At 54.0% G+C, this 26964-nt stretch overlaps 1 protein-coding gene across 1 annotated transcript; it reads left to right on the top strand.

Annotated features, from left to right (window-relative positions):
- Positions 1–1576: 1576 nt before the first annotated feature.
- ITGA5 (integrin subunit alpha 5) lies at positions 1577–24127 on the top strand. Its single transcript, XM_053226337.1, has 30 exons — positions 1577–2080; positions 8433–8563; positions 10148–10260; positions 10396–10516; positions 10694–10755; positions 10845–10890; positions 11155–11280; positions 11513–11557; positions 11695–11738; positions 13842–13898; positions 14078–14130; positions 14438–14646; positions 14960–15151; positions 15379–15424; positions 15591–15692; positions 15879–15934; positions 16074–16228; positions 16549–16686; positions 16820–16887; positions 17269–17419; positions 17505–17597; positions 17744–17823; positions 17941–18021; positions 18130–18235; positions 18671–18823; positions 19979–20065; positions 20145–20258; positions 21118–21219; positions 21808–21930; positions 23028–24127. Exons 1-30 carry the CDS (start codon positions 1704–1706, stop codon positions 23109–23111), a joined length of 3315 nt encoding a protein of 1104 aa, XP_053082312.1. The 5' UTR covers positions 1577–1703; the 3' UTR covers positions 23112–24127.
- The last annotated feature ends 2837 nt before the right edge of the window (positions 24128–26964 follow it).

Genomic DNA, 26964 nt, shown 5'->3' with positions numbered 1-26964 from the left:
GGACTGGGGCAGGACACTATGTCCCCTGTCCCCCACCAGGGCTCCTGGGAGGAGCTGAGTCACACACCTCCCTCCCTATTCCCCTCCCCACCCCCACCCCAAGCTCCCAAATCCTGGGAAAAATCTAAAGAGTTGGTGCCTGGGCTGGAAAAAAAAAAAAAAAAAAAACATGAGAGAGCTGGGTTTATACATTTGTGCTTTGCTGGATTATACAGCAGTCAGGCTGCAGTCCCTCTCTTCCCAAAGGGGGTTCTCAGCCCTTTGCTTGGGCAGTTTTCACCTAGAGGTTACCTTTGCAGCAGTGGTGGGCTTAAGATTCTGACACAGAGATTCCTTGGGTTCCTCGCCTAACAAAGGGTCAGGACCTGAAGATGTGAGGGTGGGATGGGGGCTGGCATCACCCCACAGTCGGACCAGCTGGCCTCTCCCTTGGGCTGCAGCTGGCTCTGGAGAGGGGCTTTTAAAAAAACAGCTGGGTGATTTGGGACAGGAAGTAGAGTAGCAGAATGAGGAGGAGACTCGTGTGGAAGGAAAAAGCATTGACTCTGGGTACTTTCATTCTGAGTCCCCCAGGCCAGAGTGGGTCAGGGGCCTGGGGAAGAGAAGAGGCAGGGTTTGATTTGGGGGATTATTATTCTGGAAAGGGAGAAGTCCTGGAGGAAAAAGGCAGGAAGGGGGCGGGGAAGGAAAGTTTAGGAGAAAATCAAGGCCCCTTGGTCCCCCTCCCCCAGACTAAGATAAAGACTAGAATCCTGAAAGGTGATCTCATCACACAGAGCCAGGGCTGGGGGAAGGGGTGGGCAGGGGGTCACTGCCTTCCCTTGAGAAAGAGTCTCTTCCTCTATATTCACAGGGGATCCGGGGATAATGGGTTCTGGGTTCCAGCTTAAAGAACCTAAAGGTTGGGTGCGTTTGCAAGACGCTACCACCACCACCAACCACCCCACCCCATTCTACAATTCTTCAGGCCAGTTTGGTCAAGAAGTCACTGAGGGGCCCAAAGCACCCCCCCTCCCAACCACTCCCAGGCTCTTGGTCAACTGCCAGTTTCTGGGGAGGGTCTCAAAAGAGGTTTCCATACCCTACAACCAAGAAGGGGGTGACCTGAAGTAGAATCTTCCTGGTGAGTGATCCCCAACTCCTGGGTTTTCAATTCTAGCAACTTGGAGGAGGGGGTGAGGGGGCGTCAGTACTCGAGGAGCCCCAGTAGGTCCCCCATCAGATCAGGCTGCCCGGGAGCACTCTGTACCTCAACTCCTGAGTCTCAAATCCAGCTGGCAAGAACCCAGGCACCCAGTGGCCCGGGAAGGCAAGGGGAATCCCAGTTGGCTAGATGCCAGAGGTGTCTCCTGTCTCTTTAGACCCCAAAGTCTCCTCCCTGAAGGAATGAGGGAGACCCCCCCCACACACATATACAGGCTCCCTCCTCCCTTTAGAGGTGATTCCTTTCCTCATTAGGAAATTCTCCGCTCCCTTTTTCCGACTCCTTTTCCGAGCGTTTACGTTGTACATCTGGAAAGGAGGGGGGAGGAAGGAGGGGAAAGCAGAGAGAAGGAGGGGGGAAACCCAAACCCGCCCAGTCTGACCCAGTCCCGACAACCGGCCTCCAGCTGGGGCTAAGGAAAGGGGAGTGGAGAGGTGCGGCCCCCCCCCACGCCCCTTCGGGGTGGGGGGCGCGGGCTCAGCGTTCCAAGGACCCAGGAATGCCCCCCCTCTCGCCCCCCCGGCCGGCGGGGGGAGGGCTCAGCCGGGAGTTTGGCAAACTCCTCCCCGCGTTGAGTCATTCGCCTCTGGGAGGTTTAGGAAGCGGCTCCGGGTCGGTGGCCCCAGGACAGGGAAGAGCGGGCGCTATGGGGAGACGGGCACCAGGGTTCCCTCTCCACGCCGTGCAACTGCGCTGGGGCCCCCGGCGCCGACCCCCGCTGCTGCTGCTGCTGCCGCCGCTGCTGCTGCTGCTGCTGCCGCCGCCACCCAGGGTCGGGGGCTTCAATTTAGACGCGGAGGCCCCAGCTGTGCTCGCTGGGCCCCCGGGCTCCTTCTTCGGCTTCTCGGTGGAGTTTTACCGGCCGGGGACGGACGGGTGAGTGAGGAGGGTTAGTGGCGGGATGGGGGCTGGGAGGGTGGGGGGCTGGAGACTGGGGGCGCGGCTGGAGTCTGGAGGGGACCAAGGCTTGAGTCTGAGAGGCGGAGTTTGGAAGGACTAGGGCTGGAGCTGGGGGCCCGCGCCAGAGTTGGGGGGCCGCGCGGGAGTAGGGAGGGGACAGTGGCCGGCGTGGAGCTGGGCGCCTGGAGTTTGAGATCAGTGGGGAGACATGTGTGGGGTGGGGAGAAGACACGAAACTGGAAGCTGGAGAGGTCTGGGCAAGGGTCTCGGGGCCAAGGAAAAGGAGGACGCACGAATGGAGAGCAGCGGGTCTCTGGCTGAGATCTGTGAGCTGCGGGGACCCGGGGCGGATGAGGGCGGAGAGGGGGCGCGGAGGCCGGGAAGGGCTTTTTGGAGCCCTGCGGGACCTCGGGACTCCTGAGGGCCATTGTGCGGAGGGAGGACGGGTCGTGGTAGAATGAGCTGTGTGTAGTAAGAGGGGAGTCTGAGACTGAGGGGGTCCGGAGGTTAAATGGGGACCGGCCCCATCCTCCCCTCCCCCTCCGCTCAGACTAGGAAAGACCCGGTAGGGGGATGGCGGCTCCCTCCCCTTTCTCCTCGGGCTCCTACTCCGCCCACCACCCCCAATCTCCGTTCAGACGAGGGGACCCGGGAACTTGAGGAGAGTCCCGGGACCCGGGCACTGGGGGCGCCGGCGCTGTGGCGGGCTCGGCCAAGGGCGGGTGCTCGGATGTGTCGGGAGGGGTGTGTGTGCGCGCGTGAAGGGGGGTGGGCGGTTTCCCTCTTCCTCTAGCTCTTGGGAGGAAGAGAAATGCCGATTTCCTGTAGCCTGTAGTCTGGAGCTGGACTGAGACCGGACTCCAGGGCTGGGGTCGGAAGCTGGGGAGACGCGGGCTCGCTGGGCCCCAGAGCGTCATAACATAGGACATCAAGGACTGGAGAAGTCTCAAAGGAGGGTCCTCATTCCCAGCTCAGCAGGGTGACAAGCAGACCGGACCTGACCGCCTGGAAAGTGGGGAGCCCATAGACTTACGGAAACCGGAGTTAGAGCTGAGGCAACATGGGAACAGGAGTGTTTGTTTAAATGTGGGGGGTTGGGAAGGAAGAGGAGAAGGTAGCTAGCTGCCCCTGGGCCCGGCCAGGGACTCCCAGGTGCCAGATTCCTGATCCTCCACACTAACTGGGAAATCCTCCTTCTCCGTCTCTGAGCTCTGAAATTTCCACTGGTCCCGACCACCACCACTCCAACCCCAATGTCTCAGGGTTTGATAGAAGTTCTGTCAGAGGTGAGCTGTTTTTATATAGGATACAGTTAACTGATCTTTATGCGTTTTCTTTAATTTTTGGAGGAAAGGGGTTAATCTAGCTAATTCAATGGGGGGGGGGGCACACAAATTTCTTCTTTGTCTGGAGAACGAATGTGGGGATGGGAAAAAAGAAAGATGATTAGGCCCCAGCTGTTGGTTCTGCGCTATTCAAGGTCCCCACCCAACCCCCACCCCACCCCCCCTGGCCTCCTGCCCAAACCCCATTGCATCACCCTGGCCTGGAGTCTCTGCCAGGCCTGGCCTCCCCCAGGCCCCCTCAAACTGCTTACCACAACCCTAATGGAATAGAGAAGACCCGGCAGGGAGGGGATGGGATCCTCCCCCATATCAGGGTAAATCCAGTTGTCTGGCTCTTAACCTCGCTCGTACCCCACCCCCACCTAGCTAAAGTGTCATCTCCCTTTTCCAACACTCCTTTAAAACATCTGGACTTTCCCACACTCCCATTCCCTAGGTGTCTCTCTGGCCCCTGGCCTGATCCTACAGGCCCTAAAGCAGTCTTCCAAACCGGGACCCCGCTTTCTCATCCTCCCCCATCCCCTCCTGCTCATCTCTCTTCCCAAGAGAACCCAGGTGTCCAGCTTGCACTCCTCCCCTCTCATTTTCTCTTACAATACACCCTTAGAATAGGGCTCTGAACAATCCACCTCCCCAGTGACCTTCCTCCCTCCACAGCTGGGCCTGCAACCCCTTCTTGCCCAGTGGTGACAAACACAGCCCCCACCTGGGGCCATCATCCTGGAGACGGAGGGCCTCAGTGTTCTTGTTCCCCCTACAACCCCTCTCACAGGAACCCTGAAACAGCATCAAAGGGCAGGGTGAGCACAAGAGAGGTTTATGTGGCAGGAAAGGGCCAAGCTTTAAGTCAGGCAGAGCTGGGCGTGCGTCCTGGCCCCACCACTTGTTCTTTGTGTGGCCTAGGGCGAGTTACTTAAGCTCTGTGTTTGTTTCGAAGTGTTTTCACGAGAATCAGACACCTAATTTATGAACCTGTTCTGAGAACTAAATGAGACAATATATACAAAAGGCACCTGGTCCATAGAAGGTGATCAGTACACAGGAGGCATGATTTTTACAGGGTCGCTTTCTGTTTTCTGGTTTTCTCCTCCTTGGATATCACCTAGTTCTTTGTCTGACTTTCCCCCCCGCCCCCAATCTCTTACTTGCTTCTAGTATTTGTTTATAGTAGTGGTCGTAATAATGGTCCCTCACATTCCTTAACACTGTCATATCAATTTTTCCACCGGATGGCTACAAAAATCTTTGCCTTAGAGGAAACACTATTACCCCATTTTATATGCACATATAAAGCCGATGCTTCAGGAATTATAGAAATTGGCTTAGGGACCATTCAAGGGCAATCCATCATTTTATAGGGAGCGAATCCAAAGCTTAGAAAGAAGAAGTGACTTGGCCCAGGTCACCAGCTGGAAAGATGCTCAGCCTTAACCCAGCTCTCTTTCTCTTCTGGTACTGCCACAACTCTTCCTCACCAAGCAGCTGGACATATCTCTTGAGAACACACTGGGGGATGTAGATGTCCTCCTGGGGCCTGGTCAGGGCTGCTATAGGACCTACAGGAGCTGGGCCCTGATCCACTTGACACTCCCCGCCCCCAATCTTGCCAGGCCAACAGAGTCAAACAGTAACCATGTATTGAACAGGAACTTGGTTAATCAGAAGCCTGGCTGGGGAGATAGTAGAGGGGAGAGAAGGGGGTAAATTGGCAACAGGGTAGAGCAGAACCTTGGCTTAGGAATGAGGATTCGTGGCTTCTGGTTCTTATGTCAGGAAGGATTCCGAGTGACCTTGGCCATGTTCCCTAACTTCCTTGGTAAAATGAGAACATGGGACTAGGTCAGCAATCTTGTAATTAAAGTTTCTTCTTGGGGGCACTTGGGTGGCTCAGTCAGTTAAGCGTCCGACTCTTGATTTTGGCCCAGGTCATGATCTCACAGTTGGTGAGATTGAGCTCCACATCGGGCTCCGTGCTGGGTCTGGAAACTGCTTAAGATTCTCTCCCTCACCCTCTTCCCCACCCCTGTTTGAGTGTGCTCGCTCTCTCTCTCTCTCTCTCTCTCTCAAAAAACAAACAAACAAAAAAACCACAACAAGTTTTTTCTGTATTTTTGTTTAAAATCAAACAATATCTTTCCAGGGCATTCTGTATAAAACAGGAAAAAGAGGTTGCTCTAAAAGAAGATGGGGAGGACTGTCAGGACCAAACTGGCCTCCTCAAATGTCATGTGGCAGGAAGTCTGCAAGGAAGGCATCTGCAAGGAAGTCTTCAACCCAGTGGATGCTCTCTCTGGTGCCTTGCAGCTGTGGTGGTCCGTGTCTCCGAGAACCAACTCTAGAATTTCAGGGATCTGAGGTTTCAAAAGAAATGATGGCAGTGATTTCTTCCCTTGAACTCGGCATTTTGGAAGACTTTATCTGCCAAACTGCATTTAATAAGGAATAATTAATTCCTTTTCCCTGTTGTCTTTTTTTTTTTTTTTGTATCAACTAGAAGTTAGAACAAGAAGACATCTGTAGCCGCCAATCAGAGCTTTCAACCAATTTGAGATATAACCAGCTTCCCTACATCAGTTGATATAATTATAGCCCAAAGCAGATACCCTTGAGGTTTTAATTAGCCCAGCCACCTTATCAGGTAAATGCATGATTTCCGTTAGGCTTTCTGAAATATTGAAAATAGTGCAAGGACGCTCCGCTGTTACCTTCCTGGACCCCTAAGAGGGCCCAACTGTTGCCAGATTTAGGAAGCAAGAACTAGGAGAGGGAGAACAGCGATAAGCTCGGTGACGTGCCTACTCTGACACCAGGCACTTTGCTTGGCACTGTTTATTGGGATGGAAGGGCCACTGCACCCGCAGGTATAAGTCATGGGGTGGGAACGGGCATCTGAGTCTGTGTCCCTTGCCTGCACACCACATCTCCTGAACCCTCCCACAACTACAATGTACACACCCCTGGCTTTGTAAGGTCTTTCTCGCCTTCTAACCCTGCCAGGCTCCAAGCTTCTTCCACAAGCCAGCCCAGGAGCACTCAGGCTCAGCTGCTCCCCAAGAGCAAGGGGTAAGGGGTGTGGGAAAACTGGGAGTGGGAGCAGGGTCCTTTGGCTGCAGCCCTGTGCTCTCCTGGAAAGGGAGTGCTGGAGCTCCAAGAGACTTCAAGACAACCTGTTCAACCTCTTCACCCGGAGAGAGAAGGGAAAGGGTATTGCCCAAGTCCACACTGAGCTGGTGCCTGACCCAGAACTCCTGACTCATGGTCCAGTGCTCTTTTCACTGCCTCCTGTATCATAGCTATTCTCTGGGGCTGTCCCTACTAAGAGAGGCTTGCACCCCTCTCTCCTCACCCAGCCCCAGGACAATGCACTCACTCTCTGCCTGCCACCAAGCTGTGGGCTTGGCAGCTGACTGGGTCCCTGCCTTCCAAGTCGCCAGCTCCCACCCCCCTCAACTGGATGTAATGCCTGAGTGAGAGGGGTGGGGCCCTGCGGGTGGGAGACAAACGGAGAAGTGAGAGGTTGGAAACAGACAGGAAGCCACAGGCAGTAAACATTTCCTGTCCCCAGGGTAACCAGGGCTCGCACCCCACCCCCCTTCACTCCAGGAACTCTCCTCTCTGGCCCCCCTCCTGTTCCTCTGGACCCTGCCTTCTCCCTCCTCTGTTCTCATCCTCCCTTCCTCCCTGCCCACTCCTCACTTCCCCCTTCAGTACCATGGTCCTGCCCCCTCGTTGCTTCCATCCATTATTCCTCTTGAACCCCACCCCACTCACCCCTGCCCTTCCTGGTCCTCTTGGAAGACACCCCTAGCTTTTGGGACCTCTACCATACTAACCCACTCGGGCTCTTTCTTGGTAAGAAAAGCTAGGGAACATACCCAAATATCAGGGAAGGGATGACACCGGGAATGTTGAAAGCTGAAGGGGGCCAGAAACAGTAGAGATGAAGAACACAAGATTTGAGATCAAGAAAGAGGATTAAAAAACCAAAACGAGGAAAGCAAGTAATCATAAGGGCAGAGGGACAGAGAGATTGAGAAGCAGTGTCTGAGGCAGGTATGGGAGGAGAGTAGAGGCCAGACTGGCAGGGACACCGGCCCAGGGGCCAGGTCCAGTTGCCCCCAGCTGCTAGATGCAGTCCTTGTAGGAGACCCTGGAGGAGAAAATCAAGAGGGCTGATGGCTGCATGGAGACCTTGGAGACAAGGGACCTCAAAGACAATGATAGAGGCAGAGTCGAAGGTGAGAAGATTGCCCAGGACCTTAACTCTGACCACCCCATTACATAGGACCCCCAGCAAAGGCAACTTTCTCCTCATCGTCTCGAAGCAACGTGTTCAGAGCTAACACCCCAGGAGAGCAAGATTTGAATTCAGATTCCTAGGGATGGTGTGCGGGAAAGGGGTTCAGGGGCTGAACAGAAACCCAGCCAAGATGGGGAGCTCTACCCCAGAGCCCAGGGGAATCTGTCCTCACCATCCTCCAAGCTCCACTCTCCACTTCTACTGACTGATTCCCAAGACTCACATTTTCCTCCTACACACCCAGGGCTGGGCAGCCCGATGCCTGGGTCTTGGCCCAGAGAAGGACTTTGGCTTGGGACGAGAGGGTAGAGGCTAGGTGAGAGGATGAGAGGACCCTGGAGCTCCAGGGGCTGCATATCCGATGCCGGCAGGTCCAGAGTGGAGATGGAGAAGATGGGGTTCGGGCCCTCTGGTGCCCCTATTCCTTTCTCAGAACTGACTCCGCTTCCTCCTCTCTTTAATAACAAGGGAAGGTGGTGGAGGGGGGTGGTTGTTGTGTTAGTGACAGCGCCACATGGGGACCGCCTGACTCCAGCCTGTGCCTCTGGCATCTGTGGCATCTTCTGAGATATAAATACAACCCAGGGGGCATCTACCCCACCCCCGGCCAGCCCCTGGCCCAGAGGCCGGGGGGGACTAGAGAAGGAGTCACTCTGAACCGCCTCTCCTTTCGCCTCCACAGGGTCAGCGTGCTGGTGGGAGCTCCCAAGGCCAACACCAGCCAGCCGGGAGTGCTGCAGGGTGGTGCCGTCTACCTCTGTCCCTGGGGCACCAGCCCGGTACACTGCACCCCCATTGAATTTGACAGTAAAGGTAACCTCCTTGGTAGGCGGGGAAGCTCAGGAAGGGACTGGGGGTGGTACTGCGGCTTGGGGGCGGGCCGAAGGGTGCCTTGAGGGAGGGGTGGAGCCTGTCCAGTTCCACGGCCACGTTCCCTCCAGGCTCTGGTGCTCCAGCTCAGTGTAGAAGCCGTGCAGCGACTCCCGTGGCACTCATACCATGTTCCCAGTCCAGCCCAGCCCAAGGAGGGCGGGCATGATTCAGAAACATGTGGCTCTCATTTCCCCTGAATCACCCACAACTCTGGGAGGCCAGGGCAGTAACACAAAGACAGGGAGAGTCACACAGACTTTTCAGTCCGTTTAACTAAGCACTGACTAAGTGACAGTGCACGCCAGGCACCGTGCTGGTGCTGCAGGGGACTGAAACATGATGAAACCACTGTCCTCAGGGAGCTCAAGGCCCAGAGTAGATGCAGAGATGGCTGGGAGGGAGACAGATGGAAAGATAAACAATAACAGCTAACGAACGCTTCAAGAGCACTTGCTCTGTGCCAGGTACAGTCCTGAGCGCCCGGCGTATCTTAACTCAATTCACTTAATCCTTTCAGTACCGTGTGAGGTATTGGCCCCATTTTATAGATGACAAAATGGACGTTAAGTCCCTTGTCCAAAGTCAGCTAGTAAACAGTGGAGCCAGGGCATGAACTTGAACAGAACAGTCTGGCTCCAGAGATAAAGACTGGGGTAAAGGGACGAAAAGAGGAGAGATAAAAACACGGAGACGATGGCAGGGACAGGGATAAGATCATGAAACACATTCTTTTTTTTTTTTAAGTTTAGTTATTTATTTATTTTGAGAGAGAGAGACAGACAGAGAGAGCAGGGTAGGGGCAGAGAGAGGGAGAGAGAGGATCGCAAGCATTCTCTGCTGACAGCCCAGAGCCCAATGCAGGACTCGATCCCATGAACTGTGTGATCGCGACCCAAACCGTTATCAAGAGTCAGATTCACTCCACCATTCAACCGACTGAGCCACCCAGGCTCCCTGCCCACCCTGCCACTTTTGTTTTTAAATCTGAAAGACAGATGAGAATTAAAGGAAAGAAAAAAACCGTACCACAGAGAGCAGAGATAGGGCTTGGAGAGATAGACAGATGCTGGGAGAGAGACATAAGGTAACAGAGATCCAGAATTGTGAGAAAGAGCCAGAAAAGAAGGGATGGGACAAGGTGCTGTTAGAGACACCGACCCAGGTACAGAGAAGCATAGCCAGAGGACTGCCCTCTCGGGAAACAGCCATTCTTACTTACCACCCCCGTGGCCCCACATCACTTCAAGCGTCCCTGTCCCAGCTGGGTGAGGAGGCAGGGGCACCAGGGGACAGCAACTCTAGAAACGCTAGGTTCTGTGTGCGCACCTGTGGATGCACACGTGTCAGGGAAGGGGTGAGTCAGGCTACACAAAGCAGACTCTGAAACCCCCTCCCCACTCCTCCCAGTGAGTCATGGAGCTCAGGGCTTGCAAGTGCCCGGGCACCCCCAGACTGAGAGTGGGGGCCGCTCTAGGGCTCAGCCATCCACAGCCCGGCATGACTCCCTTTTCTCACTTCTCCAAGGCTCTCGACTCCTGGAGTCATTACTGCCCAGCCCAGAGGGAGAGGAGCCTGTGGAGTACAAGTCCTTGCAGTGGTTTGGAGCGACGGTTCGAGCCCACGGCTCCTCCATTTTGGTGAGGGCCCAGCAGGCTGACAGTGGCTCTTAGTGGTGTGGTGTGGTGTGACCAGGGGAATGGAGCAGAGGCCTGAGGGAGTGGGGGAGGCCCTGTTGGACTCACCTGAAGCCCCCTCCTCCTGGGCCCCGCCAGGCCTGTGCTCCTCTATATAGCTGGCGCACAGAGAAGGAGCCGCTGAATGATCCCGTGGGCACCTGCTACCTCTCCACGGACAATTTCACCCGAATTCTGGAGTATGCACCTTGCCGCTCAGGTAGGGCAAGGAGGGGCATGTGCCCTGTGTCTGCCTCCTCCCTGTGATTCCCCACCCCGCTTAGCCTTTCTGATCACTGTCTGGTCCAGGGAGATCCTTTCTCTGGTTCAGCTCTCTCTCCTTTCCTGTGTGACCCGTCTGTGCCGGGCTCCTTCCCACCACCTTCTCCCCTCACAGATTTCAGCTGGGCCGCAGGACAGGGTTACTGCCAAGGGGGCTTCAGTGCTGAGTTCACCAAGGTAAGAGTGTGGGCTGGGAGAGAAGCAGCTGTGGGTGGTGTCCCAGGAGGGTCAGGACCAGATGTGGACTCCTCTCCTTCCCTCCACAGACTGGGCGTGTGGTCCTGGGTGGACCAGGGAGCTACTTCTGGCAAGGTAAGTCCTTCCTCTGCTGTCCCTTAGTCCCCTGGCACACAGCCTCTCATCCCTCTTCCAGTCTGAGGTCACCGTCCTTCCCTCTTCCCTCCCTGCCCAGATTCTCCTCTCCCTTCCTTGAGACTTCTGTACCCTTTTCCACCACCCTCCACAAGCTTCCCTTCCTGGAACCAGACTTCTGCAATCCCACCCAATCAGCTCCCAGCGCCCCCCTCCCTGCCACCCTCCTCCTCCATCCGTCCAGCTCCTCACCCCCTTCCCCAGGCCAGATCCTGTCGGCCACCCAAGAACAGATTGCCGAATCCTATTACCCCGAGTACCTGATCAACCTGGTTCAGGGGCAGCTGCAGACCCGCCAGGCCAGTTCCATCTACGATGACAGCTACCTGGGTGAGCAAGCCCCGGGGAGGAAATAGGGGGGAAGAACCTCCAGTGGTCTTGTCCCAACCCCTGCACCCCCCGCCCACCTCTTTTCTTCCATTCGGGCATCCTTTGTCCCCCTGCCCTACTTGTGTGCAGGCTGTGTAGGAAGGCCCAGTAGGGTTGGGGAAGGAACTGAAGGATGGGCCACAGCAGAGGGGTCCCCCCAGGAATACTAACATCCACCCATCCTGTCCCCCAGGATACTCTGTGGCTGTGGGTGAATTCAGTGGTGATGACACAGAAGGTGAGTGTGTCTCCAGGAGGGGGCCAAGGGAGGGGACGAATGGAGACCCAGGACCTAGGGCCACAGGAACCCAGACACCCTGCTGGTCGGATTTCCCTTTCCCCTCCCTTAGCCCACAACTTTCTCTTCTTTTGCAGACTTTGTCGCTGGCGTGCCCAAAGGGAACCTCACTTATGGTTATGTAAGACCCAACTTGACCTTCCCTCCCTCTCTCCCCTTCCCCTCCCCTGGTTAATCACAAAGAACCATGCACGGCAGTTTGTGAGGGTTCAAAAAGTGGATCAGAACACGGGCTCTGGAGGCAGACCTGGGTTCAAGTAGTGGCGTTTACTCTGAATGAGTCATTCTGTTATTTATTCATATACCCCCCGCTGCATTCCACAAAATCCCCAGACCTACTTAGCCTCTCTGAGCCTCATTCTTCTCTGTAGAATGGGATAATAATAGTTCTGACCTCACGAGGCTCTTGTAAGGATGAAATGAGATAACGCCTGTGAAAGTTCTTAGTGAACTATGAGGCGGTGTACAATTGGTAGCTGTTATTATTAGACCGTGACAAGTGCTTTAGAAAGGACACAGATAAGACGGCCATAGGAGTTCATTCAATTAACAACATTTATGAAGGCCAGGTCAAAGATAAGAAGATGAATAAGACACCGTACCCTATCTCGTAAGGTGCTTCTAATCAAGTATGTAAGATAAGACACACATACAATTATAATCTGAGGTGTATCTACTATTACACAAGCTCGCCGCTGTGTCAGGCTCTGTCCTCTCATGATGTGTATTCTTCACAACAAGCTTCTGGGGTTAGATAATACCGTACACCTTTTCCACGTGAGAAAGCTGAGGCTCTGAGACCAAGTAAGTGGTTTAAGATCACCCAGTTAGTAAGGGACTGGAGAGAGATTTAAAACTAGATCCGTCTTGGTCCAAAGTCAGCGTTCTTTCTGCACGATGAGAAGTTTCAGAAAAGCAGTTAAGAGGATATAGCAGTTAAGAGGAAGGAATAACCTACTTTTCTAGGGCAGGAATGGATCGGAGAAGGTTCTTTTTTTTTTTTTCTTTACTTTTCCTTTTTAAGGTACATCCAAATTAGTTAGCATCTAGTGCAACAATGATTTCAGGAGTGGATTCCTTAATGCCCCTTCCCATTTAGCCCATCCCCCCTCCCACAAACCCTCCAGGAACTCTCTGTTCGTTCTCCATATTTAAGAGTCTCTTTTGTCCCCCTCCCTGTCTTTATATTATTTTTGCTTTCCTTCCTTTGTGTTCATCTGTTTTTCCCCCATATAAGTGAAGTCGTATGATATTTGTCTTTCTCTAACTAATTTCCCTTCACATAACACCCTCTAGTTCCATCCACGTAGTGGCAAAGGATCAGAGAAGGTTCTATGAAGGATCTGTGGAGATGTGGCAAGAGGGCATCCTAGACAGGAGCATGGCAGAAAAGGAAAAAAGTCAGGCCATTGTAGCAGACTCGTGGGCTGACTGAGCATGAAAGGAATAAGGAAAGGTTGAGGAAAAACAGATTAGTTGGGGCCAGATTCCCCAGGGCATCCATCAGAGGACCAGTCGAGAAGTTGAGAATTTGGGCAGCGGCTGCAGGGAATCACTCTGGGTTTCCAAGCCAGAAGTGCCCCTCCTGGATCTGCTCTGGGACCATCAGTCCGACTGAGGCAGTCGGGGTAGGGTGATGGAGGCAGGGAGAGAGCCGGGGGGCTGTCCAGCAGTCTGGGAGAGAACTCACCCCAGAGTAGGAGCAGCGAGAGTGGGGAAGGGGGCAAGGAGCCAAGCGACCAGGGGACTGGTGGGGCCAGTCACTGAGGGGGGACCAAAGGGAGACATGAGCTGTTTGTGGTTTGGGAGGCCTGAAGGATGAGGGACGCTTGAGGTCTCAGGATGCATTCAGTCGTTCAACTAATAATTACTGTCTGCTGCTCACCAAGCACGACTTCAGGCTCTGGGGAGAAAGCAAAGGACAAAACCAAACTCCTGCCCCCGCTGGTCTTCTATTCTAGTGGGTAGAGATGGACAACAGACAGACAAACGTAACCTCTGTCAGTAGTTGATAAGTGATGGAGAAAAATAGTGAGGGTGCCTTGTGGTGGAGCTTCCTGGCACAGAGATGGGGGTGTGAGAGCAAAGTCAGGAGGGAATTAACAAACAAGCGGTCTGTGTCTCCAGCAAATGCCTTCCCCCTGAATATCCTGTACCTGTTTGTTCTCTATCCGTGGGATGGTCTGGGAGTCCGGGACCAATGGGTATATCTCATCATCCCCAGGTCACCATCCTCAATGGCTCAGACATCCGATCCCTCTACAACTTCTCAGGGGAACAGGTGAGGACAGCCCCCACATACAACTCAGCCTGGCCCTCTGCCAATCAAGTCCCAGGCGTAAGCCAGTGAGCCCAGGCTCCCTGGAGTCTCTGACCTCCCCAGCCACAGTCCCTGCTGATCCTGTTGAGTGACCTCCTACTTCTGACCCAGTGCTGCCTCTGTGTCCACCCCCACCCCAGATGGCGTCCTACTTCGGCTATGCAGTGGCTGCCACAGACGTCAACGGGGACGGGTGAGTAGTGGGAAGAGGGCACACTACGATGCCCTTCCCAGATCCAAGACCAAAGAGCGGGGAGTAGGACAGAAAAATCCAAGGAGACTTTTTCTCCAGGCTTTTGCTCTGGGTTCTCCTCCTGTGCTGTCATCCCCTTGCTCAGGAGCAAGGAGAGAGCTGAGAGCTAAAAGACCACAAGATCTCAAGTCTTCTCACTTGGGTGGGCAAGAGCCTGGGATCCAGGAGGCCTAGGATGTCCTGGCACTGGGACTGGGGAGGTGGCAAGGCAGGGTATCAGGGTGTCTAGCTTTTCCCCTTCCCTCAGGCTGGACGACTTGCTGGTGGGGGCACCTCTGCTCATGGAACGAACAGCTGATGGGCGGCCTCAGGAAGTGGGCAGGGTCTACATCTACCTGCAGAACCCGGCTGGCATGGAGCCCACCCCCACCCTCACCCTCACTGGCCATGATGAGTTTGGCCGATTTGGCAGCTCCTTGACGCCCCTGGGGGACCTGGACCAGGATGGCTACAATGGTAAGCGCCAGAGGCCCCAGGAGCTGAGGAGGAGTCTGAAGCCTGAGTCAGAAGGGGTTTGCGGAGAGGGCGGCTGTCAGCTAAGATACCCAGACCCCCCAGTGACTTTTCTAGGAGGTGTGTTGACTTTAACCCCACTGTCTAGGTCTTGGGGCTTGAAGAGATTGGAAAACTGGGAATGACAGATTGGGAAAAAAAAAAAAAAAAAAACCACTCCTGGGTTCTGGGATCTGGCGGTAGTGATTTCTGGTTCTGGAGGCCTGGATTCTTGGATTCCTGGCCTCCAGACTAGTGTGTGTTCTGTGTCTTGCAGATGTAGCGATTGGAGCTCCCTTTGGTGGAGACACCCAGCAGGGAGTGGTGTTTATATTCCCTGGGGGCCCAGCGGGGCTAGGCTCTAAGCCTTCCCAGGTTCTGCTGCCCCTGTGGGCAGCCGGCCACACGCCAAACTTCTTTGGCTCTGCCCTTCGAGGAGGCCGAGACCTGGATGGCAACGGATACCCTGGTGAGTAGTGTCCCAGGCCCCTCTCACCTGAGAACTCTCCTGGTCCCGGACCCTTCCCCCCACTTCTGCATTTTCCTAAACTCCTGGGTGCAGTTCTAGGATAACGCCACCAGGTGGTGCTGTCCCCTCGCCTCGGCCTCCTTTGAGCAATGACACTAGAGAGGGTTAGGAAAGGAGGACCTTAATGTGGGGCTCGCTGTAAGGGGTAGTTTCTGGACTTCTTGCAGATCTGATCGTGGGGTCCTTTGGTGTGGACAAGGCTGTGGTGTACAGGTATGAATTCCAGGGGGAGAAGTGGGAACTGGGGAACATCTCAGATGGGCTAAGGCTGGGAAAGTGTACAAAGGCCACTGGCTTCCCGGGGCTTGGGCATCAGCTTCCTGTGCCCAGGGTTCCAGAGAAGTCTTAGTTCTCTTGACCCCATATCCACTCTTGGCAGGGGTCGCCCCATCGTCTCTACCAGTGCCTCCCTCACCATCTTCCCTGCCATGTTCAACCCAGAGGAGCGTAGCTGCAGCTTGGAGGGGAACCCTGTGGCTTGGTGAGCAGGGGCCCAGGAGATTACAGAGACTGAGTCTGGAATACCTCAGTCTGGGCCTGGGAGTGGGCAGAGAAACCACGTCTGTGGTAGGGGACGAAAGGAGGTGCCCCAATCTGGGTCTTTCTGGGAGGGGGAGCCGGAGGCTAGGGTGCCCGTTCACCAGCTTTCCTCTTGGTCTTCCTCCAGCATCAACCTTAGCTTCTGCCTCAATGCTTCTGGAAAACATGTTCCTGACTCCATTGGTGAGAGAGACTGTCTGAATCTCTTAGGCCTTGGGAAAGGGGGTGGGGAGGAGGGGGAGGGGACCTTGGCACCTCCCTTCTCTCTGAATAGGTTAGGAGGGAAAGACAGATTCTCCTGAACATATGTTCCTGGCTGCAGGCTTCACAGTAGAACTCCAGTTGGACTGGCAGAAGCAGAAGGGGGGAGTACGGCGGGCACTGTTCCTGGCCTCCAGACAGGCGACCCTGACCCAGACCCTACTCATCCAGAACGGGGCACGGGAGGACTGCAGAGAGATGAAGATCTACCTCAGGGTATGGCCCAAGGGCGGAGAACAGACTGGCCTGGGGAGGGCGTCACAGAGAACTGGGGCCCCTCTTGGAAAAAAAAAGAGAGAGAGATTAGGAGAGTCCAGTGAGAGGCTTAGGACTTTGGGGGCAAGGAAGGGGGCCCTTCTGTCAGAGGAACCGGGAAGCAGGCTGTCAGGGCCTCAGAAACAAAGTGGATGGTCAAGTTTGGGCACCTGGATTCTTGAGGGCCCTGCATGGGCCAAGAGACATGTGAGAGGCTGAGGAGCAGGGCCACCAAGTCCCCAATGCCCCCTGACACAGCAAACCCTCTTCCCCACCCCCAGAACGAGTCAGAATTCCGAGACAAGCTCTCCCCGATTCATATCGCCCTTAACTTCTCCCTGGACCCCCAAGCCCCTGTGGACAGCCATGGCCTCCGGCCAGTCTTACATTACCAGAGCAAGAGCCGCATCGAGGACAAGGTGAGGAGATGGGGGAGCGATGAGACCCGGGAGGAGAGAGGCCTGGGCACCTGGGGGCAGTGCCCTGGAGCGGGGAGCCTTCAGCCCAGGAGGAGGTCTAAAGTCCGCCTCTCAAGGCTAACCTGCTCCCCAGGCTCAGATCTTGCTGGACTGTGGAGAAGACAATATCTGTGTGCCAGACCTACAGCTGGAAGTGTTTGGGTAAGTGAAGGCCAACAGCAAGCTGGGGGATTCCAAGATGCCAAGGTCGCATAGCAGAACATGTGGCGTTTGGAAGCACTTGGCACCTGAAAAGGTAGAATAGGGACATACTAGCAAGCTGTGTGACCTTAGGAAGTCACTCAACTTCTCTGAGCTTCAGCTTCTTCATCTGTATAGTGGGAATAATAGCATCCGTTTCTCTGCCTTTTTGGAAGGACTAAATGAAATAATCTACATAAAACATCTAGCCTACTTCTGGCCATAGAGTTGGAACGCAGTAAATGGTATCTGTTATTATTATTATTTTATTATTGTTATGGTTCATTGTCCTGATTTGGGGATTAACTTCCCAGTGTCCTTTACCCGGTGTTCCCCCTCCAGGGAGCAGAACCACGTGTACCTGGGTGACAAGAACTCCCTGAACCTAACTTTCCACGCCCAGAACGTGGGTGAGGGCGGCGCCTATGAGGCCGAGCTTCGGGTCACAGCCCCTCCAGAGGCTGAGTACTCAGGACTCGTCAGAAACCCAGGGGTGAGAGGGGATTCTGAGGCAGGGTTTGGGAGGAGACCCCGTCAGAGGGGCACCAAAGCTTTACCTATACCCACCCCACCTCCAGAACTTCTCCAGCCTGAGCTGTGACTACTTTGCCGTGAACCAGAGCCGCCTGCTGGTGTGTGACCTGGGAAACCCCATGAAGGCAGGAGCCAGTGTAAGTCTGGCACAGGAGTGAGGATCTGAGAAGACAGTGACCAGCCTTTCCAGAGCACAGCTGTGGAATAGGGAAGGGGGCTGGAACTGGGGTGAGGCAAATGCCCAGTCTGACAGGCTCCTTTGTCCTCCCTCCTTGTCCCGCAGATCTGGGGGGGGCTGCGGTTCACAGTCCCTCATCTCCGGGACACAAAGAAAACCATCCAGTTTGACTTCCAGATTCTCAGGTAGGGAACCAGTGGGGCCGGTGGGGCGGGGCCTGGTGCAGGGGGCGGGGCCTGGTGCAGGGGGCATTCTCCTTAGCTGGGCTCCAGCACTGCCTCAGTCTCTCCTCCATCCCACAGCAAGAATCTCAACAACTCCCAAAGCGAAGTGGTTTCCTTCAGGCTCTCAGTGGAGGCTCAGGCCCAGGTCTCCCTTAACGGGTAAATTCCCCGGGGCAAAAATGGGGCCTTTCTGGGAGGAGAGATACTTCTAGGAAAGGGTGCATATGGGATCCCTTCCACTGTCCTCTAAACCACGCTCCTCTTTAGTGTCTCCAAACCCGAGGCAGTGCTATTCCCAGTGAGCGACTGGCATCCCCGAGACCAGCCTCAGGAGGAGGGAGATGTGGGTCCTGCTGTCCACCACGTCTATGAGGTGAGGGACGGTCAAGGCGGGGACGGGGAGGCACTGGGCTGGTTCCCGGCAGGCTGCTGGGAGTGGAGGGGTGGGACCAGAATGAATGACAGGGAAAGGGGAGCCACTCACTGTAAGTGACTGATGGCTGGGACTAGAGAGAGGGACTGAAAAGAAGGGAGGAGGGAGGGGGAGGGATAGGCGAAGGCCTGGACAGGGTCCTTGTGAGGGAAAGCCAGAGGAGAGACCAGCCAGTTAAGTGACTTGGAAGGGAAGGATGGATCCATCTCCAAGAGTGTTGGCTGGAGAGGATTTTGTCTCTACCTGTTGATCTCCTCCTTCACTTCCGAGGTGGGAGACATGCAGGAGGGGAAGGCGGGCCGTAGTGACCCAGGGTCTCAATAGGGCAGAAGCCTTCCCTTCCTTCTCAGGATGATTGTGTTCTCCTCTCCTCAGCTCATCAACTTGGGCCCCAGCTCCATTAGCCGGGGTGTGCTGGAACTCAGCTGTCCCCAGGCTCTGGAAGGTCAGCAGCTTCTCTACATGACCAGGGTTACAGGACTTGGTAACTGCACCACCAGTCACCCCCCCAACTCACAGGGCCTGGAGGTGAGAGGCCTGGAGACTGGCATGGGGAGAGGGACCAAGGCTAGGGGGGTTGAAGAAGGTCCCTGGAGGCCTGGAAGAACCAGGATGTGCCTGAAGCTTAGGACTGAGGTCACTGAACAAGGGGCAGAAGGACCACAGACACCTCAAGGCTGTGGGAGGGAAAAAGACCATTTTATACACAGCCTAGAATAGCCTTCCCTTCCTTCCGGCCCTGGCCCTACCTCTAGGGCCCATCTCTGTCCCACCTTCTCTGGGAAGGCCCCTTCAGACCTGTTTCCCTGGGCCCTAATGCCTGGTTTAAAGTTTGTTTACCCATCGGCAACATTTAATTAAATGAGTGTCTACACTGAACACTGTTATAGGCTCAGGAAATATCTCACCGAACAAAACTAACAAGGCCCCCACTCTCATGGAGCTTACAGTTTAGTAGAAGGTAATAGACAATTAAAATGAAATAAATAAATAAATAAATAAATAAATAAATAAAATGAAAAAGGGAGGGGCGCCTGGGTGGCTCAGTCAGTTGAGCACCCGACTTCAGCTCAGGCCATGATATCAGGGTTCGTGAGTTCAAGCCTCACATCGGGATCTCTATGCCCCCCACCCCCATCTCTCTGCCCCTCCACAGCTAACACTCTCTCTCTCTCAAAAATGAGTAAACATTTTAAAAAATTACATTTACATTATATTACATCACATTAAAAAGGGAACGATTAACAGGTACTGAAAAGTAATTGACATGCAATGTTAACATGGAAAGACTAGGGGACCAGAGTCTTTTAATGAAGTCATCAGGGAAAATCTCTTGAGAAGGTAACAGTTGAACTGAGGCCTCAAAGACAAGGATGAACCTGCTTGTGAAGACTCAGGAAAGAGCATTCCAAGCCGAGAACAGCCAGTGCAAAGGCCCTGAGGCAGGGATGGGAACCTAACTATTTACTTACACATCTTGTAAACTCCAAGGACCAAGTTTAGTTCGTGTCTGTATTTCAACACCGAGCTTGCTGCCTTGCCATAGGAGATGGTCACTGGATGGATGAAAAGAACAGGTTGAAAAAAAACATAGGTTGAAGCTGCTCTGGAACCCAGGTGCTGGCTGACTTCAACACTGTGATGGGGCAAGAGTGGTCCCTAATGGTCTCTTTCTTCTTCCAGTTGGATCCTGAGGGTTCCCAGCACCACCTGCTACAGAGACGGGAAGCTCCAGGCCGGAGCCCTGCCTCCTCAGGACCTCAGATCTTGGTAAGTCACACTGGGACTTGGGTTCTCAGAGCCACCAGAAGGGCAGAACTCCACATTCAAGCCTCTCCTTTCTTCCCAGAAATGCCCCGAGGCAGAGTGTTTTAGGCTGCGTTGTGAGCTCGGGCCACTGCACCGGCAAGAGAGCCGAAGTCTGCAACTGCATTTTCGAGTGTGGGCCAAGACCTTCCTGCAAGTGAGGGACCTTACCTCAGCCCTGACCCTTGACCTTCAGAGCCTCCTGATCTTCCCCTCCCTTTCCCTAGTGCTTAAAACAACTCCTTTGGTGAATGGGACCCAGGCACTCCCACTCCCATCCCTCACCCTCCTTTAGACTGGGCTGTGTGTCCTTTGTGCCACCTGGTGGCCACACTGGGAGTGACAGCTTCCCTCTCCGGGCCCGTTCAGAGGAGGGAGAACTGGAGAGAGACCAGCATGCAGAGAATGATAAAAACAACAGAGATGGAAGATGAATCCATAGTGGAGAGGCAAGCAGATGTAGGAATAGTAAAGAGCAGTTATTTACTGAGCAAACGCTGTGGGCCAGGCAGTGTCCTGGCTGTTTAACCCCATCAATGATTCAAAAAACTTAAAAATATATATATATATATATATATTTTAATGTTTATTTATTTATTTTTGAGAGCGAGACAGAGAAAGAGACAGAGCATGAGCGGGGGAGGAGCAGAGAGAGAGGGAGACACAGAATCCAAAACAGGCTCCAAGCTCTGAGCTGTCAGCACAGAGCCCAAAGCAGGGCTCAAACCCACAAACCGTGAGATCATGACCTGAGCCAAAGCCAGACCCTCAACCGACTGAGCCACCCAGGCGCCCCTCAAAAAACCTTTTTATTGAACATGCCATCATCTAATTATACATTATTTAGTTACACCTATTTAATTACACATCTGTTATCTCATATAAGGAATACAGATATTCAGGAGAGAATGGGTCCAAAATAGGAAAGATCACAACCTGAGCCAGATCATGGGGAAGCCCCTGTGTCCTCTAGATCCTAAGGGGGGCTTCCCCGAACACCTTGTCCCCACCCACAGCGGGAGCACCAGCCATTCAGCCTGCAGTGTGAAGCCGTGTATGAAGCCCTGAAGATGCCTTACCGAATCCTGCCTCAGCAGCTTCCCCGAAAGGAACTTCAGGTGAACCTGGGCCAGAGGTCTGGGCCAAGGACACCAGGGCTTGGAGTACTGGGCCTGGCACTAGAACAGGGACGTAGGTGGGGGCCGGCCTCGTTATTGTAAAATATGTTTATTGAGCGTTACTAGGTGCCAGAGCCTGGGCTGGATCCTGGAGATATAACGATTAGCAAGATGGACAGAGTATCTTCACTCCTGGAGTTCACAGTCGAGTGGGCAATGAGAACACAGTGTGACAAGTGCCAGGATATTTAAGGGAACACATCACGGGAACAGTGAAACGCAGTCTTGCAGGGTCAGGAAAGGCTTCCTGGAGGAAGTGATGTTTCAGCCGAGACCTGAAGAATAAACAGGAACTACCAAGCTAATTAGTCAGGAAAGGTATATTCCCTGGGGAAGGGGAGTCAGCAGGGGTGAAGACCCAAAAGTAAGAGACAATGACGCACCTTTGAGGAATTTATAACATCCAGAATTGTGTTAGTCCAACATGGGAGGTGAGAGGTGGGTCTTGGTCCGATGGCAAGTGGCAGCCAAGCGTAGGGTGGGGAGAACTAAGGACTTTTCAGTGACCTCTCCTGACTTGCTCCCTAGGTGGCCACGGCTGTGCAGTGGACCAAGGCAGAAGGCAGCCACGGTGTCCCACTGTGGATCATTATCCTAGCCATCCTCATTGGCCTCCTGCTCCTAGGTCTGCTCATCTACATCCTCTACAAGGTCAGCCACATCCTACCCGTGACTTGGCCGCCCTCTCGTCAGGTTCTGCCCTTAACCCAACGTAGTCCCAAGCATCTATCTCCAGACCAGTTCTCCAGCCACGTGCCCCTACCTCTGCCCTGGCCACAGGCATGCCATCCTGAGCCTGCCTGTCGGATCCTTCCCTTCTAAACCCCTAGCTCAGAAAGAGTCTCTTGACCCAAGCTGCTAAGCTTGCCTAGACTTAAAAAAGCAATGTTACTCACACGTGGCAAATATGTGGCATTTGTGATATCACTTCCTACAAAAATTAATGGCAGCCATCACCACTTGACTATACCCTAGAAGTGGCCTCAGAATCCTTCTCAAGAGGCAGCTACTATTAAGCAGTCAGACTTGGATCTTGAATTCAAAACTATTCGCCAACCCTGGCCTAACTGGGGGCAATTTCACAGCACTGATGAACGAACCCCGTATACCAAAAGCACTCCCAGCATTAGCCCTCCTGGCCCATTGGACCTACTGGAGAGAGAGTCTTTTTTTTTTTTTTCTTAATGTTTACTTATTTATTTATTTTGAGAAAGAGAGAGGGAGAGTGTGCACACGCGCAGGGGGGAGGGGCAGAGAGAAGAAGAGAGAGAATCCCAAGCCGTACACACTGTCAGCATGGAACCCAGGGCGGGGCTCGAACTCACAAACTGTGAGATCATGACCTGAGCCAAAATCAAGAGTCGGACACTTGGGGTACCTGGGTGGCTCGGTCGTTAAGCATCCAACTTCGGCTCACGTCGTGATCTCACAGTTCATGAGTTCCAGTCCCACATCGGGTGAGCTCGAGCCCCCGTGAGCCCCGCTTCTCTTTTTCTTTGCCCCTTGCTCACTTGCGACCTCTCTCTCTCTCTCTCTCTCAAACTAAAAAAAAGAAAGTTGGACACTTAACTGACTGAGCCACCCAGGCACCCCTGGAGAGGGAGTCTTAACAGCCAGGAATTTAGGCCACTTTCCCAAGATGGGGAGATTAGAAGATTAGAATGATCTTCATTTCTGCTTAGGATAAGATCTGGGGAGAAATGGAAGCCAGAATATCTAAACTCTCCCTTCTTCCCCCCTCTCATTAGCTCGGATTCTTCAAACGCTCCCTCCCATACGGCACCGCCATGGAAAAAGCTCAACTCAAGCCACCAGCCACCTCTGATGCCTGACTCCTCCCAGTCCCAGACTCCCAAGCCTCAAGGCCCAGTCCCCCCACCCTCAGTCTCCTGACAGGGAGGGGGCTGGGCACTTCCTGAAGGTGCTGAGGGCCAGGGAGAAGCTCCTCTCCCCAGCCCAGAGACATACTTGAAGGGCCAGAGCCGGGAGGTGAGGAGCTGGGGATCCCCTCCCCCCATGCACTGTGAAGGACCCTCGTTTACACATGCCCTCCTCATGGAGAGGGGAACTCAGATCCAGGGATAGAGGCCCCAGCCTCCCTGCAGCCTTTGCATTTTGGAGAGAGTTTCCTGAAAACAACTTGGAACCAGACCTGGGGAATCCAGTCCCAGTTATCTGGGCCAGATGTGCCACCAGGACTTACTGTCCAGCTCCAGCCTGCAAAGATCTATTCTCAGCCTTGCCAGAGATCCACAGGAAGCCCCCCAGCTAAGAACCTGGAACCTGGGGAGTGAGACCTGGAAGCTCTGGACAGCCCCCACCCTGGTGGGCCGACAAGGAAACACTAACCGTGGATGGTGCCCCAGGCCCAGCTCAGGACAGATCCCAAACGAGGATCGATGCTGGCTCAGAACCAGCTCCAAGGGGACTCAGAACTTTAATGGGGCCAGATCGAACCTGGGGCCTGGGGTTGATCTGGGACTCAGACTCAGACATTGGTAACCTAACCAAGCCGATCCAGGACTACATTTGAGCCTGTTCCAGACCTGGGCCTGGAGGCCCAATCCACCTCTGACTCAGAAGAAGTCAGGAATTGCCCAGGACCCTGAAGGGGCCATGATGGCAACAGATCTGGAACCTCAGCCTGGCCAGACGCAGGCCCTCCCAGTCCCCCAGAAAAAGGGGAGCCCACTGTCCTGGGCCTGCAGGATTTGGGTTCTGCCCACCAGCTGCACTGACGCTGCCCCTTCTCTCCCTGCCCAACCCCCCCTCACCTCAGCTCCGGACATCCGGGACTTATTTAAACTCTGTTGCAAGTGCAATAAACCCGGCCCGGTGCCCCCACTGATCAGAGCCGGAATTTGTGTCCTACCCCACTCTTTCCAAGCCCATCCTGGAACCAGATGGCTCAGTGGATAGGAATTGTCTGTTTTTCACAGCTTCTTTCCACTGGGAGCCAGGAGTATGACCCTCAGGAACTATAGAACTACTTTTTGGGTTCCCTTCTCTCAGGTGAAAGAGATGATGTGATGATGGAAGGGGTGAATGGAGGACTTGACTCCTCTGCCCGTCACCCAGCTCCACCAGATCTGGTTCCCAGCGCCTCCCGGAGAGAAGGGAAAGAATTCCTTCTTTTTAGGTTTGAGCATTAGGGAAGAGTGCAAACGGGGAGGTCCAAGTTGAAGGTGGAGGACGATGGTCCAGAATGCTCACCTGGGCTTCCCTAAATCAGAATAACGAAATGGCTTGAGAGAAAAAGCCACAAAACTAAATCAGAAGAAAGCCAGTTAGGTTTTTATTCTGTTTTGTTTTGCTATCACTGCTTATTGTATACTGGTAGGTAGAGAGGGTGTTAGTTTGCATACCTTATCTCATTTCGTTTCTCTATCCATAATCCTGTGAAGTGGGTACAATTAACCCCATTTACATGAGGGAAAATTGAGGTCCAGAGAGGTTATATAACTTTCCCAAGGTCACCCAGTGAGGGCGAGAGCATAGTCGAATTTAGCCTTGTCTGACTGTGAAAGCCCTCATTCTTAACCAACATGGTTTAGGTCTTTGAAGAGAAATCAAAGTAAGGGAGCCCCTCGGGGTCCTCTGTCTTTTCAAGGCCTGTCCTAATGTGCCACAAGAGGAAGGAGAGGGGTGAAGAAATTCTAATGGATTGTCGGAGGCAGATGTCCATGTCATGCTAGACCAGACTTCAGCCACCAGAGGGCAGCATAGCCACAAATTTGTGGGAATTTGGGGGATGGAGAGTGCGTGAAGTCCATCTCGTTCTCTTTCCCCATCGCCGGGGTTATTCTTTTTAACTTAGGCTCCTGCCTAGCAGTGCCTACGTCACCTTAAAAATATCTCTCCTGGGAGACCAAAGCTGCTGCACACTCCAATCCGTGACTTCTTGATAATTCTGTACCCTAGAACTTCTTCCCAGAACCCATAAATGAAGAGGGACTGATAAGGAGGAAGAGACCTAGTGAGGCCAAGAGCTACCCAGTATTTCCAAGGATTGCAGCTGAAGCATAACAAGACACTGGGAATTCTCAAGGAAGGAAACCTCATACTCCCCTTCTTGGCGGAGGGCTGGGATTGGCATCATCCAAATTCCAGGGGGCAGATCTGAGATTTCTTACACCATCAGCAGGAGGAAACGAGGAGGGGAAGTGCACTGTGACCACTCAGCTGGGTCATGGGTGTGTCTGTGTAGTGCCTGTACCTTTGAGTCTCAGAGAGTGACAAGGTCTCTCGTGAGGGTGCACAACATAAGGAAGGAATTCCTTGGGCTCAGAAATGCCGCAGTTGTAATCTAGCACCAGGCTTTCGGCCCCTGAACTGTAATTCTCAGGCTCTGGTCTGTTTCCCTTCCAAAGCTCCCAGCCCTTCCAGAGAATGTCTGCCTCTCATCCTGAGACTTGAGTGATCCAGAGGGACATGAGGGTAGGGGGCTAGGAGGCCTAAGCCCTACCTTATCTGTTTGTGTGTTGATGGAAAGGAGGCCCTGGGAAAGGAACAGCAGCTGGGGGTACAGGGAGGGGGAGGGGACTCAGGAGAGGCAGCTGGCAGGCGGGAAGCTGATCTGGGGGTCTCAAGTTTCTTGACATCAATTAGAGCAACCAGCCTGGGCTCATTAGTAGCCCGGGGTGCAGGGCTCATCAATAATGAATTCACCCCACACACTGCCCCCACCCCCAGCTGCCTGCAAGGTCACCCCGCCCTCCAGCCAGCTGCCTCACCTTGGTAAGCTAAGCAACCCCTCTTCTGAGAGGTCTCTTCTGTGACCTCCCTAACTCAGAGTCCCTGGAGACAGCGTGGGATGGTGGACAAATCAGAGGGCAAAGGGGTCTGTATCACCAATCAACCACACCTGATGCTGACTCTGTTTTTTTCTGAGCTCACCAAGGAGGAGAAAGAATGGGAAGAGAAAAGGAAAGGTGTGAGGGGTGGGGTGGGGGGAGGCTAGATAACGGGGCCTGGGGAGAAGCAGCCTTTGTGACACTAGAGTTGAACAACATGGTGGCAGGTTGGAGCTGGAGTTAGAAGACCTCCTCTGATTGGCTCAGAGACCCTACATTCTCCCCCAAGGCCACAGTTGGGCAGCAAGGCCACCGTCCCCTGAAATCTCTGGGCCTCTGGATCAGAACAAGACCAAGACATTGGAATCCCCAGCATTCTCTTGCCCTTGAGCTGGAACATCTTTCTGTCAAACCAGATCAGTGGGGTAAAGGCAAGAGACTGCTGAAGCTCAGAATCAGGAATCTGAAGTTCTTGTACCTTAATTAGCCATCTAGTCCCAACTTCCCTGCTGAACTCAGGAATGCCAGTCCCCAGTCCCCTTCCCTGACTGTTCCAAGACTCCAGTCTCAACACCCTTCTACCAACCTCTTCCTCCCTGCCTCCACCCTCCTTATATCCCAAGCGTTCTACTTCCCAGTTACACCTCCTTTCCCTCTGGCGCGGGGGCTGGCCTGAAGCTGGCCGTGTGGCATTCTGGGAAGTCCTCCTGCCGCCCTCCCTCTAGGGGCAGGTACAGACAGGTCCAGGCTGTGGCAGCTGCATCTTCTCCAGACACTTCACAGACTCCCAGACTCCAGCCTCATGCTGGGGTCCCAGTTGCCCACCTCTAATCGAGTCCCCTGTTGGTCCTTAAAATACATCCAGTGTCCTGTACTCCCCCCCGACACTCCC

Source organism: Acinonyx jubatus, chromosome B4 (genome assembly GCF_027475565.1).
Source record: "Acinonyx jubatus isolate Ajub_Pintada_27869175 chromosome B4, VMU_Ajub_asm_v1.0, whole genome shotgun sequence".
In the NCBI taxonomy this organism is placed as follows: Eukaryota; Metazoa; Chordata; class Mammalia; order Carnivora; family Felidae; genus Acinonyx; species Acinonyx jubatus.
This window is presented reverse-complemented; position numbering and strand designations above follow the sequence as displayed.